Consider the following 19217-nt stretch of genomic DNA (forward strand, 5'->3'; position numbering starts at 1 on the left):
CAAGAATGTCTCTGAGGGATCACAAAGCCTGTACTTCATTCTTTGTGCTCTGTTTGGGCCTTGGAGACAGAGGAAAGAGACATTCAGTTGCGATGATTAGCATTAGACCTTTCTCGGTCAACTGTAAATCATTTAGCTCCACTTGTTCTTCTCCCTTTCTTTTAATCTTCTCTTTTACTCTCTTTAGATGTACACCCATGTTCTCCCTCTCTTCTTGGGAGAAAGAAGATAAAATAAGCAAGGATTTGAGGGTCAGCCAGAATAAACATTGTTTTTTGTCAGTCCAGCAAATGAAACACCTGGTGCTGGTAAATGCAGAGGACATATTTCATATTGCCTTGACACTCAGGATTAATGCAACATCAAATTGTTTTAAAATGGGGACAGCTGCTGCCCAGAGTAAATCATACGCCCCTTTTTATTAAAGTTTGCCCTAGAATTTATGTTTTAATTCAGACAGGATAGCCTGCACAGAGCTGACTGATGAGACTGGGAATGGGTTCATAAGGGCTCATGTTGAAACAGCCCTCAGACGATGTGTCGTAATATGAACAGGAAGTTTAGACTTAGCCACTGAGTACTGCTGTTTGAGGTGGATTATTTCCCCCTTCAGGTTTTTTTTTTCGTTAGGTGAAGTGATATTTGTCATTCTTTTCTGTGGGAACCAGTGTTATTGATAGATTTCTCTGTCTCCCTGATGATAGAGCAAACATGTCATGCAAGCTGATTTCATGGAAAGGGGGGAAAAAAAGTCATTTTCCCCTACAGCTGTAAGAGAGAGGGTTGTAAGAGTTGGTTTGTGTTTGCAAAGCTAAAGTTATGAGAGCAGAACAGAGGAAACCAGATGAATGTTAATGGATGTGATCATTGATCTGTGAACCAGAGTACCTGACCACTGTGTTCAGTCATAGCCAGCCGCTCATTATGAGCGACTGGCTATCAGTCTTCTTAAGGGCGCACTCCACACTGTCCATGCTGACCACCAACCATCCCTCATTCTGTCTGACTAGAGGCCTTTGAGCAGATTATTACAAGCAAAATCATATGAATACTGGGTAAAAATCATTGATTTACAGCTGAATCTACAATACTTTATTGTATTGTAGATTCAGTTTTAAACGATTGACAGTGACAAAGTGAAAACATGTTTTTAGAATTTTTTGCAATATTATTAAAAATAAAAATTGAAATCTCTTTTTTAGCAAAGCATTCAGACCCTTTTGTAGTATTATGTAGAAGCCCTTTGGCAGCAGTTACAGCTTGGAATCTTCTTGGGTAAGTCTCTACAAGCTCTGCACACCAGGCCTTAGCAAGGGCCATTCAAGGACAGGACATGATTTGCCAGAAATAGTGTTAGGAGTTTTGATTTTTGGTTCATCACACCAGAGAATCTTCTTCCTCATAATTTGAGTCCTTTAAATGCAGTTTGGCAGATTCCAAACTGGCTGTCATATGCCTTGTGCCCTTCTGCTCTACCAACAAAGCCTGATTGATGGAGTGCTGTTGAAATGGTCATTCTTCTGGTATGTTCCTCCACCTCTGCAAAGGACTTCTGAAGTTCTGTTAGAGTGACTGTTGGGTTCTTGGTTAAGGCCTTTCTTGCCTGGTTACTCAGTTTAGATGGGTGGCCAACTCAAGGAAGAGTCCCGGTGGTTCCAAACTGCTTCCGTTTCACAATTCTTGCAGCCACTGTGCTCCAATGCTTTAGAAATGGTTTTATACCCTAGCCCTGATCTACAGTGTGCCTCACAACATTTTTTTTCACAGAGGTCTCTAGAGAGATCCTTGGACTTCACGGCTTGATTTGCAGTGTGCAAAGTGTGATCTAATATACACAGGTATCTGCCTTTCCAAAGGTAGATTCACACCTGACTTCAGAAGGTTTAAATACTTTTGTAAATAAGACACTTAAGTCTTTGTTTTTAAAAGAAATTTCTAACAGCATGCTTTCACTTTGTCATGATCAGTTGTTGAATGTAAATGGCAGTTTCATCCATTTTGAATTAAACATGATAAAGTCTGCAAAAAGTGAAGGGGTCTGAAAACTTTTTGAAGCCACTGTATTTACCTCCATATCATATTGTATCTTTATCATCTCTCTTTCTGTACCTGTAATTCCACTTATCCATCATTGCAGAGCTTTGGATCAGAGCTCTACACTTTGTGATTAGCTGGCAGTCTCTTGTACTGTATATGAGTAGGGAGCTGTATACAGCGTCTTGTGTGCTATGTTGTGGTGTCTGCTGACTTCTGTGTACAGCCTGTGGTTCATTCCATGAATATCTGTGGCCTTTGTGATGTTATTCTCAGGCCCTCTGCTCTGTGAGAAGATTGTACCACAACACTTGTATTCCTCGGCCTGCAGTTAGAGGTTTAGGGGGATTTGGAGAGAGAAAACCCCAGCCCGGGCCCTGCTATACATTTTTATGACCATTTTTATGCATATGATTCCAATGTAGTGTGCAGAGAAAGGGGAGAAGGGGAAAGAAATGGGTATTAGGACTCACCACTAGGGAATCAAACAAGTAAACCACAACTTATTTTCCCCTTTCTTTTTTGGCTCAAAGTGGAGCGGCTGTTGGGACAGCATTGTCGATTTATCTTTGGGTTCACTGGTCCAGCCTGAAATATCTCAATAACATTTGGAAAGGTCTCTATGAAACTTGATATGGACAAATATCATCTAAAGATGATGAATTCTATCAATCTATTCAATGTGTCTTGTGGTGACACCATGAGCTTATTAAAACTGTCTGGTCCATAATCATTGTCCTCAGAGGATAAATCCTGATGAATTCTGTTAACAGCTCAACCTTTCATGTCGTATCACCCACAGGCTGACGTTTTCATTTGTGTGTAATGTAAGTGTGCAAAGCCTAAACACCCAGAGTATGAATTTCCAACAACTGTCTTTTTCCTTTTTTTCTGTAACATCTGTCTGTGTGGAGGCAGTTTTGTATTCTTTGTTTGGTGGCACTCAAGGTGACAGACCTTATTTAAGAGCTTCCCGGAAACTGTTCTTGTGTTTTGGCAAACTGCTGTCAGTCAAGTCGGAGTACATGCTGACAGAGGCGAGAGGGATCACCCCTCAGCTGTCCTGCAGTCATAAAAGGGCCTGATCCAGGGGCTGACCGCCTGGCTGCAGGACTTCAGCCTCAATGAGTGTGCCTGTATGTGTGTGTGAGTGAAAATGTTTTATCCTGAAGCAGGAAATAAGGGTTCTAAGAATACACCCATACCACCAACCTAGGAAGCTCTGTGCTCAATAGCAGCATGCGATACACACACATACCAGTGTTACCCTGTCAAAGTGTGTGTGTGTGTGTGTGGGTGTCCATGAAATTGTAAGTGCATATGTTTTGTGGATGTGCCTGTGTGTAGTTCGACCTCAGCCTTGTGCATTATTATGTTTTAGTTCCTTTTCTCCCTGTTCATGACATGTTGATGTTCTGGCATCCTGTGCAGTTTGCAGCGGTCATTGTACTGACAGGGAGAGACTGGTCAGTCATACAGCAGTATCGGAGGCCAGGTGGACTGTCAGTAGAATTTAGGAACACAGGGAATAGTTACTTGATAGTCATTGTGTCTTCACTTTGTCTAGTTTTTTTTGATAGGACTTCCATGGCAATAGAAGAACTTGAGCCATGTGTCGATATGCACAGCAAAGTCTGACACAATACATTTCAAAGGTAGTTACAGTGTAGTGCTCTTACACTTGTAAGTGGTTTAGTTCTTTGGCAAATGATAGAGAATAGTTGCATCAGTACAAGATTATAAATACTACAAAATTTAATGTTGATCTGATGGTAGTATGGTTAGAGTCAAATGTCTTTCTGACGTTATATTGACATCCAGTGCCAGGAGGGCAGGATCTCCCTCAAGGAGCACTGCTTTGAGAGCCACTGGTCTACACAGTAGAACATGTGTCCAGAGTAGAGGCAAGTGGAGGAATGAGTGGGAGTATGAAAGAGAAAAACCTCAAGAAAGAAGGAACGTACAGATGCTTTCCAGTGTCCACGTGTGTCATAAGCTCCTCTGTGGCTCTGGGAAGTCAGTGAGAAAACAGTGGTGTAATTGCCTAATGCTTGTGTAATAATAGGCACATTACAACCCTTGGAGGTCCAACCAGCCTTGAAAGAACCAGAGGCTGGCACTAAAGTATCTTAGAACTGTTTTCCTCCTCCTGATCTTCACCTGTTTTTTTCAATGCTTCTCACTCAATAGCTTATTTGACATATATTATCAACTCAAATATATATATTTGATATATGAGTTTGATTAGTCGCTCTACGTTCTTATGTTTGTCTTATTCCACCACTTTTATACAATCTTGCTTAACACACAAATGTTTGTCCTGGGCAGTTACTTCTTAACAATCCTTACCAATGTACCAGTAGCAAGATTTTTATCCATCAATTAGGGGATAAATTTGCACCAGCCCGAGCTGTTTGTGCTATTTTCAATATCTGTATGTGCAGATCTTTTCCTTTCCCATGTATTACACTCACAGAATCTATTGAATTATTCTGAATGTAGCTAGAGGTCTTGCAATGTGTAGACTGTCGAAATCAGGTATGGTAGTGTCGTTACCCAAGGTTGGCACAAAGTGAGCATTCTGTTAAACTCACAACAGTTTATATCCAAGGGGGGCAAGATTAGCAAGCGGGCAGGTAAGTGCAGTGTGAGGCCGAGGCTTCATAACAGAGCACTGTGTGTGTGTGTGTGTGTGTGTGTGTGTGTGTGTGTGTGTGTGTGTGTGTGTGTGTGTGTGTGTGTGTGTGTGTGAGAATGTCAGTCGTGTTACTTCAGCTGCAGGTTTGAGAGAACCACAGAGGGAAATGTGAAGCCACCGTGTAGACAACTCTACTGCGGTGGTCCCCTTTCTTCTCTCCACAACTTACCCCACACACACAAACACACACACACAACAGACCTTCAGTCAGCACCCCACCCTGTCACTTTATCATTGCACGCATGCACAGCTATAGTTACACACATGTAAGCAGTGTAAAAATTATTAACTCGAGCAAATATGCTTTGCACCATATATTTTTGCTGAAATAAAATGTCCAACTGTTGGCAAGACCCCCCCCCCCCCCCCCCCATTCCTCAGTGATGACGAGGAGCTAGTGTTTAAAGAATCATTGTTCTCTCCTTGATATATTTTTCCACCCTCTCTTCAACTGAGAAGGCATTCGAAGAGCTTTGAACAGAGTTTTTTCTCACACTCTCACTGGTCTCACATTATGTGTAGCCTGGTAATGGACTAATATTATTAGCATTTTAAAGCCACATAAGAGTGTTTTCAAGGAGGCTGAGGGAGAGGTCCAGCTGACACACACATGTTGGATAAGGAGAACAGGGAGACAGAAAGTTCACACATAACAACCTGACATGTCACTCTCACACACGCCATGTCAGACACTGTGCAACCTTCACTGTCCTGTCTGTTATTTTCAAGTTAAACATGTTCAGTAACAGCAAAGTACAGTTGTTTGCAGATGTTTGGCCACTCTTGGGCAATTATGTTTTTGTTGATTTTTGTTGCTACAATTACTGTTTCATTTGTTTCTCTTCTTTAAGTTTATGAAATAAAAACTAACAAAGCATTAACACTTGAAGGAAGACTCATTGTTTAATGTCTCTTTGCTCCGTGTGTTGTATTTACTACTTTTCACTTCAAAAATTGACAAAATGTGTAATTTGTATATGTAGATACACAAATAAGAGTAAGATGAAACTCTTCAGTGTTTTCTGCTTTGTATCTTTGAACCCTAACAAATACTTTGAACTGTTTTTGCCATTTAATTCATTTTCCTTCTGTCCTCAATTAATTCTTCTTCCTCTCCACCCAACCCTAACAGGCCCAGTGCAACTGCTCATTTAATGCCTGCTTTGTATTACTCCCCTGTCTATACATGATTCAGTCATCATGTGTCCCCACAATGCACTTCTCCTTTTTCTCTCCACCCACGTGCCAAGTCAACACACAGGATGTTGTTTCCTGCCTTTTCTTTACCTTGTTACCTTCTCTTTGCTTCTTCTCCTCCCTCTCGCCCCTCTCCTCTGCCCTCCTCTCTCTCCCTTGCTCTGCAGAATTCCCTCTGTTCTACTGTTGCTTTCGATCTTCCCCCCGTCTGTCCCCTAATCTCCCTCTTCTCTGCAGGATGTTGTTGAACATTTTCTACATCTGTCCTCTTCTGTTCCTCACCTCCCACTTTAGTTGGTCTCCTTGTTGCTCCCTCTCATCTGTCTCTCTCTGGTCAGCTCACAGGATGCTGCACAGCATTTCCTGCCACCAGGGCCACAGGAAAGAGGCTGAACACAGGCTCGTTTGATGTGCCATCTCCTCTAATTTTTTACACCTGGACTGTTTGCTATACAGATTTTTGGCTTAACAGAAGCACTGCTTATTCTTGTTCCTTCCTTTCTTCCTTCCTTCCTTCCTACCTTCCTTCCTTCATTCCTTTATTCCTTCCTTCCTTCTTACACCATCCTTCATTCATTTTCTCAATCTCTCCACGCAGGCTACACAAAATGCTTTTTTGTTCAATATGCTTTTAAGACCTAAGGGGGCATAAACTTCCATTCCACAGAGGCACAGGGGGCTGTCGTGTTCTCATCTCTCAGTTCTTTCTAATAAAACCAAGGCCCAGTCCCGCTGCCAGCTCAATGCAGACACTGCTGTAGCTCTGTTTTGCATGTTTTACTTTTATTATTTTGTCCCTTTTTTTCTATCCATTTCTTTCTCTTTGTTTTTTTCCCATTAAAGGCTCTCAGTGCCTGCAGCTGTTTGGATGGTGGTCAGAAGTTTTGGTATTGTGTTTTTTGAATGCCATATTTTCACAGCACTGCCTGTTTAGAGTTGTGGTTTTGTCAGGAGCCTGGCCCACAGAGGCCACTTCCTCCTCACTGTTCTGGAGTCGCTGTACCAAAACACTGACTGGCAATGGAGGAGAGGGGAGAAAAAAGAATAAGATATTATTGTGTGTGTGTGTGTGTCGAAAGTCGAAAGTTATTATTGCAGGACTTATGTAAAGATGATGTATGGATAAGGTAAAAGAGACATTGGCAAGCAAGGAGCAGAGGTGAGGTGCTGCAGCAGGGAACTATTGAGGGGGGTTATCTTCTCCAGAAACACACATCTTAATAATTTCTCTGTCATTATTTTTCATTGAGGTTCCTTTAGGCTTTGAGCATTGTTCCCTAATTACTACGATTCAATCTTACCATTCATTCTGTGTCTCAAACAGCAGCTTCCTCTTTCTTCTCTGCCGCTTCTATGACTTTCATCTCCCTCAGCATTTCTCTCCATTTTGTGGTTCTCACATTCTGCATGGTTCTTCCTCCTTATTGGAACAGGGTGCCGTGCCAGAAAACACACCAAACAGCCAGACTCAGGCTGATTCCTAGAGCACACTGTCATTCCACATGTAAAGTGTGACAGGCTCCAGAAGAGGCTGATTGAAAGCAGTCTTTATTCCAGTTCTCGCCTGATGAAGCTCTCTGATATGGAGCCATTTCACCGACCTATTAGATGGTTATAGGGAATTCCAGTTATACCTAGCCCCTTATTTTGTGGCCTTTCTGCCTGTTACTAATCTTTGCAGTCAGTTTCTTTCCTCTTCTCTCTCAGTATGTTTCCAAGTGAGGTGGACATAAGGTGGATCATTAATCTTGCAATTAAAGCAGTTGAACTGGTGTGATGACGTGCAAACTTTATTGATGACATAGCTCATGATGACACAACAGAAATTAGCCAGAGTCGTAATAGTCATAGCAATTTTTGGTAGTGATTTGTGTTCATATGTTTTATGATATTTAAAGTGAAGGAATGAGTTCACTTGCTTCTCTGAAGAAGATGACTTACTGTCACACTGAAACAGAACAGACCCATCAGTAATGCTGCCAGTAGCACCATTGCTTTTCCTACTATAACAAGTCAAAATGTGTGCTGTGAAAAAGTTGGATTTTGTATTCTTCTTTTCAGTTTTTTTATGCATACTTTCAGTATGCATGGTCAGACTCTGAGCTAAATTACATTTATTCCAGTCTGCAATATTAACCTTGCACTTATACTTCAAGTGCATTTGTGCTACATTTACATTTCCTTTTCTGTTTTTTTATGTCATTGCAGTCTTTTCAGTCTTTTCTCTTCAGTCCCATTTCTTTACCTTTTCTCCGTTCTTCCCACCCTCTCCCTCCCCAAATCAACAACATCACTAGTGGAATTAGATAAGCACAGAGAGTTCACTCCCCCCATGTGCTTTCGTCAGATAGAGGGGAAAAAAGGGGGAAATCTCTCATACAGAAATGTCACTCTGTATAAACACACTCAGTGGTGTGGATGAATGCAAGATCCGCTTCAGAATTATAAACACTGGCTCCACAGTCGTTCACAGAGGAGGAAGAATTAGCTGATGTAGGAAGCATGTGTGCCCCAGATTATTGTAATTATTTTATGCTGTTTCCTTGCTGACATAAAAGCATTTGGACACTATCTCATGAGAAAGTGGTTGTAGTCCTGTAGTCTTGGGCAGCACCAGGGGTTTCTAATCTGCTCTCATATTCTCAAAGTCTGACCTGTCTCTTCGTAAAGCTTGTGATTTAGACATAAGTTTTTAATTCCATTATGTGGGAGCTTCCAGCAGCCAGTCACTGTACTGTATTTTGTTTCATTCTGCCTTTTGTTTGCTGGAAGGAAATTTGAATTAGAACAAAATGTTGTTTAAGGTCAAGGCAAACGTCAACAAGAAGGACCTACTGTTTTAGCTATCTGATTACATGTTTGTTCAGCCTGTCTGCTAAACCTGTAGCATACATTAACCTAATCAAATATGGCCATCATTTGCCTGACTTTGTTTAGGAAAATCGTCATTCTTTATCCAAAGACGGTTAAGGCCTTGATATGTAATTTGGTTGCTTTAAACATTTGTCAGAATTCAATAATTGCTGTAAACAATGTGTAATCAACTTCAAAGTGCTCTGCCAAAGCCCCTCATTTCACAGATAAAAATGAGCATCTTCAAAAATACACACAACGTGTCCGTGTGTATACTAATGTGAACCAGCTTGGCAATATTGAACCGCTTAATCAATATCAAGTGGAAAAAACAGTAGTGGTTCTTGCTGTTGGATCCATAAAGTGAGCCTAATTTTACAGCTCCATAAAACACCCTGCTTGCCAGAGCATGAATTGAACAATTTATGTGCAGAAGTAAATCACAAGGAATGCTCTGAAGAGTGTAGCCACCTCGGTTTCAGACTCATATCATAGAGTGAATGTATATTGCATGTGTTTGTTCATGTGAGCATTATGTTTTAATGCATTTAAGGTATGTAATGTGTGTGTGTGTGTGTGTGTGTGTGTGTGTGTGTATATATATATTTTTTGTTTTGTTTTGTTTTTTTTGATTTTTTTGTTTTTGTGTGTGAGTGTGTGTTTAAGTATGCTTTTATTTCTGTTATTAGATCTGGCAATGATAAGAGGACTTTCTGACAGACTGGACAATATGTCTGATGCAGCATGTGAGTTGCAGCTGTACAAGTATTGCTCTTGCTGTTTCATAAGTTATTGTCAATCTACTTGCAACTGAATCAGCTGGAATCGATGGTTTGGGTCCTGGGTGATTCTGAGTAGTACTAGAGTAGTTTGATTCACTTCAGGCTTTGTCATTCACCAGTGAACACAACAAGTGCCTTCCCAGAAACCATGGACAGGGTTTGGATTTGGAATCTTCCTCCAACAAAAGGATTATTTTCCTTTAATTAGTGTAAAAGTAGCATTGAGGTATGTGTCTGTTCTGCTTAGGCTTGATGAAAATGACTGCACATGAGGGCAAGCCAGATCCTTGACCTCCCGTGCCATGTTCCCTACTGCAGCCAGTTATGAATAATCTATTCCATGCATGTGTTTAGCAATTAATTAAAGATAAGGCCTCTCAAATTAAAATGGTGGTGAGATTACATCATTGTAAAATTTCTTGGTGGGGACACAAATCTGGTTTCAATCTGAAGTCTGAGGAAGTCAGAGAGGCATTCCCTTCACACCTCTGCATCAGGGACTTGCTGCTAAAACTCTGCCTGACATGTTTTATAAAAGCAGCATTATGTCCATTTTCACAGCAGGGAGGAAGCATTTCAAATCTGTTACTACTAACAGAGGAAGTGATTTCACAAGCACTGGCCCGTTTGGTTTCATGGGAAAAATGGTAGCTTTGTCCTGCGGTGATGCGCACACACGCACACAGATGACTCGTACTAATTCTCAGCAGCAACTTCAAGTGCGTATGTTGTCGAAGAAGATCTAAGACAGACTGATGCACGCGCACACACACAGACACACACACAAACCTGTCAGCAATTTTCAGCAGCAGCCACAACTTCAGTTGTTCACAAATGAGGATCCAAGGAGCCATTTTGAGTGGATCCATTACAGATGTACCTACTGTATGAAGGAATCCAGTGAGAAGCTAGTGCCCTTAAAAAGCCTGAGAATTACTGTCCCTGTTACTCAAGAATGTTCCATGCTTAGAGCTACATGCAAGCAGAAGCAGGAGAAGAGCACAGTTAAAGCTAAACAGACCAGGCAAAGTGTGTGTGTGTGTGTGTGTGTGTGTGTGTGTGTGTGTGTGTGTGTGTGTGTGTGTGTGTGTGTGTGTGTGTGTGTGTGTGTGTGTGTGTGTGTGTGTGTGTGTGTGTGTGCATATGTAAGTCTAAGCAGAACAGAAGCAGTGGGGATGAGGATGACATCTGTGCCATTAGTTTGATGCAGAGTACTTCAGACTGAATTCTAAGTTCTGAGTTGCATCAACAGTCTGATTGATGTACAGCAAGGATATGTGATATTATGTGACTGTAAAAATACTTTTTGATATGATGTGTTAATAAATGAGTCAGTATCCACCATGTGATTATAGAAAACTGTATGTTTTTACTGCACAATGAATCATGGAGTATGATGAAGGATTAGCAGTTTAATGTGTATAGTCACTGGCATGTGTGAATTCCATGAAATACACCAGTTGAAGCCAAAGGAAATATCTGTACAAACTTCACACATGGGTTCTCTGCAACAATGATGCAAGAAGCAGGTTTTGAATTAGCATGATGAGCCTATAAATTATACCCGCCAGACTGACATCTTTAACAGGCCATCATGGCGAGCACATGTTAGCCAGTTTCTACAGAGCAACCATGTCTAACACCGACCATGTTTATAACAATATAACTTTTCTGACATGTAAACTGCATGGGAGATAAATGACTCCTGTAATTAAGATATGTTGAAATCAAAGTGCAAACACTGACTTTCGGTATACACCATGTCATTGTAAACAGAGGGGCTTCTTCTGTTGAGCTTTCTCTCAGCTTTTTACTATCATGTACCTCTGTCATGAGGGTGGTATGAGCTTGAGCTAAGCCCTACTTGTATTGTATATAGAAGTAATAGTTTCTTCCTAAGATCTTATGTAAATACAATATAATTGGTCGAGTATGAGTGTCTTAAAGTGCAATCAGCCTAATGAATAACAGGCTTCTGTTGGGAGCAGCAGTGGAGTTGAGTAATGCTGTTGGGCTTGAAAAGAATAGATTATTGAGTTTTTGTCGTGGGAATTTGTCAGTACATCAAAGCCTAGACCCAATACAGGAAAGGGGCAATTTCTGTTTATTGCAAATTGTCCCAGTGAGGAAAAAAAATCAACCATAGATAGGAATTGTTGTAGTTGGCTTAAAACACCCACAAGTAAGTCCCTTGTTATTGCCAAGTGACAAATTTAGAGCATTATTACAACTTTGTTGTCTTGGATATTTAGTTGTTTTTGTAACTGCATTTGACTTCTGTTGAAAAAGTGCCAGTCATCAAAAATCATTTTAGGTGCAGCAGCATAAAAATCCTTGAGTGACTGGGTCTTATTCTGCTGACTCACCTTGTTCCACGACATCATTTTCCCCTCTCACTCCGAGGGCTGCTCAGCATTGTAATTCAGAGCCTTAATTACTGTAATTGGTAGATGCAAATTAACAGCAATTGGACTTGACTGGGGTCATAAATCCACATCTCAGAAGTTGCCGAATTTCTGGCAATTCAGAGCAGACCACCGTAGACAGGGGTGCTTAACTTACTAAGTAATTGCAAGTTTCATGAATCATAATGCTTATGAATTCCCCCTCGGCACACACACAGGCCCAGTGGGACTCCGCTTTAAGCCACTGGGAGTCATGGTAAACTGATTGAGAAGCCACTGTGCAGCTTTGGCCTCTCCACAGCAGAAATACCATGGAGGAGTTGCTGGGTGCTAATGGTGTTTGGTTAATAACATTTGGAGCCACACAGAAAGAAAATCAAAACCTCAATTGAACACTTTCTTTTTTAGAATTTATAGATGACAGAAACTGTTTAAGCTGTTTTCACAGAAACCCTCTGCCCCTTGGATGTTACTTTAGCATTTGAAAAAGTAGTTTAAAACTAATGAAATGACACAGCAAGATGTGCACCATTAGCTTTTCAAGTAGCATGTGTTCTCCCACTTCAAATATACACTAGTTGGGGTCTGCTAAAAACTAAGGACATGGAATACTCATGAAATATAGCACATCTGTGTAGGAACCTAATTTAGCTTGACTTGGCCGAATTAAGCCTGAGATCTCAATGAAATTTCTAGTCAGTATTTATGTTCAACCAGGAGAGCAGAAGCAGAGGGCCTCATCTCTCTTACACACACACACTTACAAGCACATGCACACACACACACTCACATTTACATACACCCCTGCCTCTGTTGAACATGTAACCAGACATATATTGTATGTGATTGTTGAGGAAATGAAGTGAAAAACAGGTCTGGGGTTGCGGGTTCAGGTTGCGGGTTTCAGAGTGACGAGATCCAGAAGCCAGCGGCGCTTGGTATTACCCCGGTGCTTCCTGCCCCACTGGCCTGAATGGGGAGGGTGTGGATGGCGGTTGAGAGAGGGAGGTGGGAGGCCACTGAAAGCCAAGAGCCATGATACACACTGCCCCACAGGATCCCCTCGGCAAGAGGCTTTAACAGAGCCCACAGCTCCCACACTCCTACCATCAAGCCCTGAACCTCAACCAGATCCCCTTGTGGTTTATTTTACAACCTTGAACCACTGTTAGCCTTCAAAACCTCAGCATGGTAATCAGGCTCTCCCAAGATTCCACTTTCGCTCTTTTTCAACAAACGTTTTTACTTATTTACCCACTGGCTCTGCTCAGTATGATTTTGTATCCATGTAACACTCTAACACTGGGCTATATTTCACTTTATGTTTTTTGCCATCCATTCTCTCTTATCGTGCAAGTTCTATATTCCAACTCTGGATTTTATTTCAGAGTCATATGCAGCAGCAAAGTAAATCCGTCTCTGGTTACACCTAATACCACCATGGCATGGAGCAACAGTGTGTCTGCATGAGCTTATTTGTTGTTTATAAGTGTATACATGTGCATTAGCACATTAGTGTGTTAACTAATGTATTGTGCATGTGCCCAGAACGTTCCTCCTCAAATCCTATTACCACTTAAGCAAACAATCCCGAGTCTGCAACACGTTAAACACACAGTCTTCCCACACATCTACCTAATAACCCAAATCATGACTGATGCCCTGCCCAGCACACTCATAGACCCAAAGAATGCTAAACAGAAGAACATAACTTGCAATTAATTGCCCATTTGTAAATTTGTCTGCATATCTTCCAGAGGAATTTGGAACATCATTATTATTTTCTCAGTGATGAAGTACCAGTAAATTGCTCTTTCCAAGTCCTGAATACTAGATACATAACACTGCCATGTCTTCACTATTTTGTCTGCTGTTTCCCACTGGAGAGCTTGAATTAGATGGAGGCTTTGACTTTGAGCCATAATAATGTTGGATGGGAGCCCTCATATTTCAGCTCTGATGCAAAATCGGCCCAGTGGCTTTTCAGAGTCAAATTGGATTTAAATTGTGTCAGAAGAGGGAGAAATGTTTTTTAAAATAATAGCCATGAATGCCATGAAACAGAGCGTTCTTACTGCAGAGCTTTTGATCCATTTTTATAAATAGCAGAATTTTGTCGTAAAAAATAATGTTTCTGTGGTCTTTTCCTGCAATTAAAATAAGGTTGGCTCAGGAACAAGGGCAAAACGAAGTACTTGTGTTTGAGGAAAATTTCTCTCCGAACTCCCATCCAAGCCCCCTCCCCTTCCACCACCACCACCGCCTAGCCTTCCTCAGCTGCGAAAGCATGTCATGTACCATGTCACCACATGGTAGTGGCAGACAGATGTCTGATAATGGCAGACCCAGAGACCCAGCAGAAGGGTGTGTTCCACCTGCCTTGCTCTGTATGTTTTCAGTTCATCCGTGCATGCACTGGGCAGAGTGAGTGCCATGTTTTCCCGAGGCATTCTCTGAGTCCTCTTGGCCAAGCAGTGTGGTCTTTACATGACCGATCAGATACGTCAAACCACCAGTGTTTTCCCCCCACATGTACAACAAGAAAATCTGGCTTCAATTATTATTGCACCCCAAGGGGAACTTCCAAAATTCCTCCCTTCCTCATTTGTCAGAAATGAAGCTCTCGTTTCCTGTGATTGGCTGAAATATGTCTTTTGATATTAAATCACACTGGTTTCCACTGGCTGCATGACCAAGACAAATGTTTATCATATTTATTTATGTCATTGGAGATGACCCTGCAGCTCAGCAATGCAGAGACTTGGCTGCAGACTCCCGTGTTATGTTGATTATGAGTAAGAGAGTCTCCTAAATAAGCTGAAGTTAAGAGATAATTTGGAAAGCATATGAGGTAACTGTGGTTTGTTTAATGTGAAAAATACAGTTTGGGGTTGGGGAGGGTGATGGAGGTACTGTTACAAAAGCCCTAATGAATCTAGACTGACACATCCCACCCAAATCTTACAGGGCTCTTGGTTTGATTTATATTATACTCTGTTGATAAATGTGGTTCCAAATGTTGATTAAGGATCTGTTTCACTTGTTTGTATGTCAACAAATCCAGCTAAATCCAGTTATGCACCTCTGATCTCCCATTGCCATTGTTTTTGTACTTGGTGCTTATTGTCATAACATCACGCTCCGGTAGAGGCCTTTCCAGTGTGGCTAAGGAGGGGAAACGCTATATGAAAATTGCCATTGACGTTGCCGAAACAAATAAAACTACTCATGCAGCCACTACATCTGTAGCCATTTTAAGCCCTTATTTATACCATTTAAGCTCTCATTTGAATTCACCAGCACAAATAAACATATCATAACGAAGTGAAAGCCCTGATGTCATATGCAGATGTTGAATTTTGATTATTCCTGTTGCCTCGTGAATTCGTCAGGATCTTGTCTCTCAAAGGCAAAATACATGACATCATTTTTTCTTGGCGCTGATGGGACAGTTTTACTCACTTGACTGTAGCAGTTCAGAGATCGTGCTGCCCACTCCTGACATATCTCTACATCTCTTCTACCATATTACAGTTTGTGTATACTGTAGAAGTCCTGTGTTTCTTGAGACAGAAATAGAAAAAGAGGCAGTAAGATCCCCACACTCCAGACCACTGTGGCGTCAAGCCAGGGGTTTAGGCAATGTTTACTGCTAATGATAAGCTGGCATGAATCAGAACTTTATAAAAGGCAAATTATTTCACCTGAGGCCTGTGGGGTTATTTATCTGAGGTCTGGCTGTACAAGTACCACAGACTTTGATTTAGTCATAAATCATCTTGTAAGAAACTTGTGCTACTAAACCACTGAGCAGGCAAAGGGAAGAAAGAAGTCAGTAGTGGTTAGGGCCTAGTGCCAGAAGCTCTTTACTGGCTCAGTAAAACAGACTACCTGGTCTATTCCTGGGGTCATGTTCTTCATTGTAATTGACTATATAAAGTACAGCCTGATCCAATCTGACCCCCACAACAATAAATAAAAATCTATTCATATTTTATACATTTAGGGTAGTTGGACACCTGCTCATTGAATGTGGCTGCACTACCTCCTCCAGTATGTTGTCAACAAGATACACTTCTCTCAAAGCTCTAAGTCTCAGTCTGACCCAGCCTTTCTAGAATTATTAGCACACTATATGATTTGTGAAGTGACTCTACCAAATAGCCTTTTCTCTCTATTCCCTCCAGACGTGCACTGAACCTTGGCATCCTGCGTGACCCGGGTTCAGAGGTGGAGGACCGTCAGTACCAGGTCGACCTTCAGTCCATCACCATTGGAACAGCTCAGTGGGAGCAACTCAAGCCAGAGAAGGAGGGAATCAAAGGAGGTGTCTCAGCAGAGAGTGAGAGGAACTCCCAGAACCCAGCCCTGGAGTGGAACATGGCCAGCAGGTCAGGAGTCAGTGTTTGCATGTTTAGTCTGAGGGGAAGATGTTAGATAGTTCATTGTGTTGTAAGTAGGTACCAATATACCAATTATTTGCACACAGGTGTTTTTCTATGATGTTTTCTCTTTTCTAGTGTCACAGCAACTTATTAACCCTTTCAGAAAGAGTTTTTTCAGATATTTTGCTAATTGTGCTGTTATCTGTAAAGTCTGGTGAAATCAGTGATAGCCAATCCCATCCCAAGTACCTGTGCAGGCCAACTATATGTTATCTGATGAATACTAAACAGCTGTGAGCAAATGAAATGAGTGACAGGTAAAGTCATAAATTTAACAAGCCAAACACAGCTTGATATTTCTCTTAGGACTTGGCAAAATGTTAATTATTTCCCTAAATTCATGTGGTGGCCAGAAAGAGAACTCCACTGGGATGCCCATGTTGCTCCCTATCTGCCTTATGTTTTTAAGCAGGCAGTTGTTAGCTAAGCTGTTAGCCATTTGACCCTCAACTGCTCAATGGTGTGTTTTGTTTTCCTGCATTGTATGGGACAAGAATTTTGATTATTTGATTATTTTTAGCTATGGCTGAATGACTTGAGGAATTGTAATGTTGGTCTGTTGGCCCACTAGAATAAAATATCTAGAACACATATTAGATGGATTGCCATGACATTTTATACAGACATTCATGTGGTGATCCCCTGACCTCTCCTCCAGTGCCACTAGCAGGTCAGCAGGTAACCTATCCTGGGAAATATCTCAACATCTGGAAAATGGATTGGCACAAAACCTTGTACAACAATCAATGTTCAAAATACACACACATACACACACACCTTTTCCATTTTTTGTACAGGCAGTCAATGTGTCCTAATGACTAACAACAATGTTACATAAAGCAAGTATCATTGTTATTGTTTTTTGGGGGGGGGTTTGTGTCACTGCACAACAGTGGTGTTGTATAAACTTGAATCTCATTGCTGCCAGGTTTAATCATTACACCCCTTGTCAGGTGCTATGTGTGTGATCTGCTGTGAATGTCTCATAAGTTATCTCATCAGTCTTTATGTGGGAGCAGCATACAGTTATTGAGTTAGCTCCCTATCATGGAGCCTCCATGCACAGTCATAATTACAAACCCTGTCATTTTTTTATAGACTCGGGAGCTAAAACAAGCATGAGTGTAACAGCCTGTTTGGCCCCACATCCTTTTTTTCCACTCATGTTTTGAAAGGGAACAGGCCCAAAACTCACAGAATCGCAGGCAAAGAGTCCAGATTTGTTCCCTGTCAACTAAAAATAAGCCTTGTGGAAGAATGCAGCACAAAGTCAACATGGGTCTGATTGAGACTGAGAGCTCTCAGGTCATCAGAGCTTAGAGAGAGGCTGGCTAAGATACTCACACCTTTCACACACAGAGAGACAAACTCAAGCACACACACACAAATCCTTATTCATATTCATTATGGACACAATTTTCTTAACTGTGTTTTACACACACACACACACACACACACACACACACACACACACACACACACACACACACACACACACACACACACACACACACACACACACACACAAAGAGAGAGAGAGACTATGATAGTGTTTGGAGCCCTGCCAGGAAAACACAGACTGCTGCTGTTACTGGTGGTACTAAAGCTGAGCCCTCAGCTCTCAGACTGCAAAAAGATCCTTTATTGTGACAACCACTCAAGATTTATTCAAGGGAGACCCCACTCTTACAGTTTCTTCTTCCTGCTTGGGGTCTAGCCACTGTATGCTTTTTAATAACTGCAAACAATACCCAAAAAGATGGTTAATCTCTTCTTGGTCAGGTAAATGGGACCTTTTGTTAAAAACATTGGGAAGATTTTAATGTCAAAATGCTGGCAGCACCTTTTAATTAAGCCTCTTCATCAGTATAGATCTTAAGGCAAGCATCAATGTAAAACATTACATTAATGGGTTGTGACATTAATTTAGGAATACTTTTTAAGAAATTGGACATACTCGGATGTGAAAGAAACAATATTCACCTGTCAGAACAGCCACAAAATATCAAGTCATGCCTGACACACTCCTTTCAATTCCACTTCCTTTGGAGGAAATTCTTTGAGGAAAGTCACCACTCTTTTTTTCCTGTGTGGCAGTTTTGGCAACTTTTCCTGATACACTGCTGATTATGATATAGTGCCACTACACTGGCATAATGACACAATTGCAGTTGCAAATGACAAATCCACCAGTGCAGTGCTTGTTAGAACACACCGTTTTCCATGAAGGCACCTGTCAGGGTTTTGTCGAGAGCTGGAGGCAGCAGAACATTTGACAGAGGCAGCTGCATTGTAATTGTCTATCCAGGAGAAACCCTGCAGTAATAAGACAGAAATTCTTATATTGTGGTGTTCATATCTCACACTATGCTTTCAACCAAATTACTCTAAATGAGTAAGCAAGTTGACCTTTGGTGTTTGACATTTCAGCAAGACAAAGGAGTAGTATCTCTAACCATTAGACCACCCTGATTTCTTTTTCTCCCCCCTGCTTCCATCGATCCCAAAGTCCTCACTTGTCTTTCTCCAACCGTGGCAGCCAGGGTCTGTTGTTGAACAGCCCTTTTAAGTAGCTGATTTGGACCAATGTTAGAGTCCTACACTCTTACTACTCAGTCTGATGAGCTCATATGAGCGAAGGGCTACTAAGGCTTAAACCACTTACATTTTTTCTTTCTTACTCTCAATATATCTCTCTTGATGAAAACACGGCTGCCTGGGCCAGGTGCCAAGGCCAGATTCTGTGAAAGGGCAATGAGCTGAGATTCTGGGCTCACACTTTGGGCTCCAGAAGATGCTGAAT

General features: G+C 41.4%; 1 protein-coding gene across 7 annotated transcripts in view; it reads left to right on the forward strand.

Annotated features, from left to right (window-relative positions):
* LOC139612544 (intermembrane lipid transfer protein VPS13B-like) overlaps positions 1-19217 on the forward strand; it is a 325396-nt gene that overhangs the window by 195462 nt on the left and 110717 nt on the right. For all 7 annotated transcript variants that reach the window (XR_011686577.1, XR_011686578.1, XM_071468183.1 and 4 more), the window contains exon 32: positions 16157-16360. Coding sequence is in view for 5 of the 7 variants with exons in the window: in XM_071468183.1 (XP_071324284.1) it covers positions 16157-16360 (204 nt within the window). In the remaining 2 variants the exon portion in view is untranslated. The remainder of the gene's footprint in view (positions 1-16156; positions 16361-19217) is intronic.

The sequence above is a fragment of the Trachinotus anak genome, unplaced genomic scaffold (assembly GCF_046630095.1).
Source record: "Trachinotus anak isolate AG129_WGS33_773 ecotype Australia unplaced genomic scaffold, CSIRO_AGI_Tana_v1 ptg000032l, whole genome shotgun sequence".
In the NCBI taxonomy this organism is placed as follows: Eukaryota; Metazoa; Chordata; class Actinopteri; order Carangiformes; family Carangidae; genus Trachinotus; species Trachinotus anak.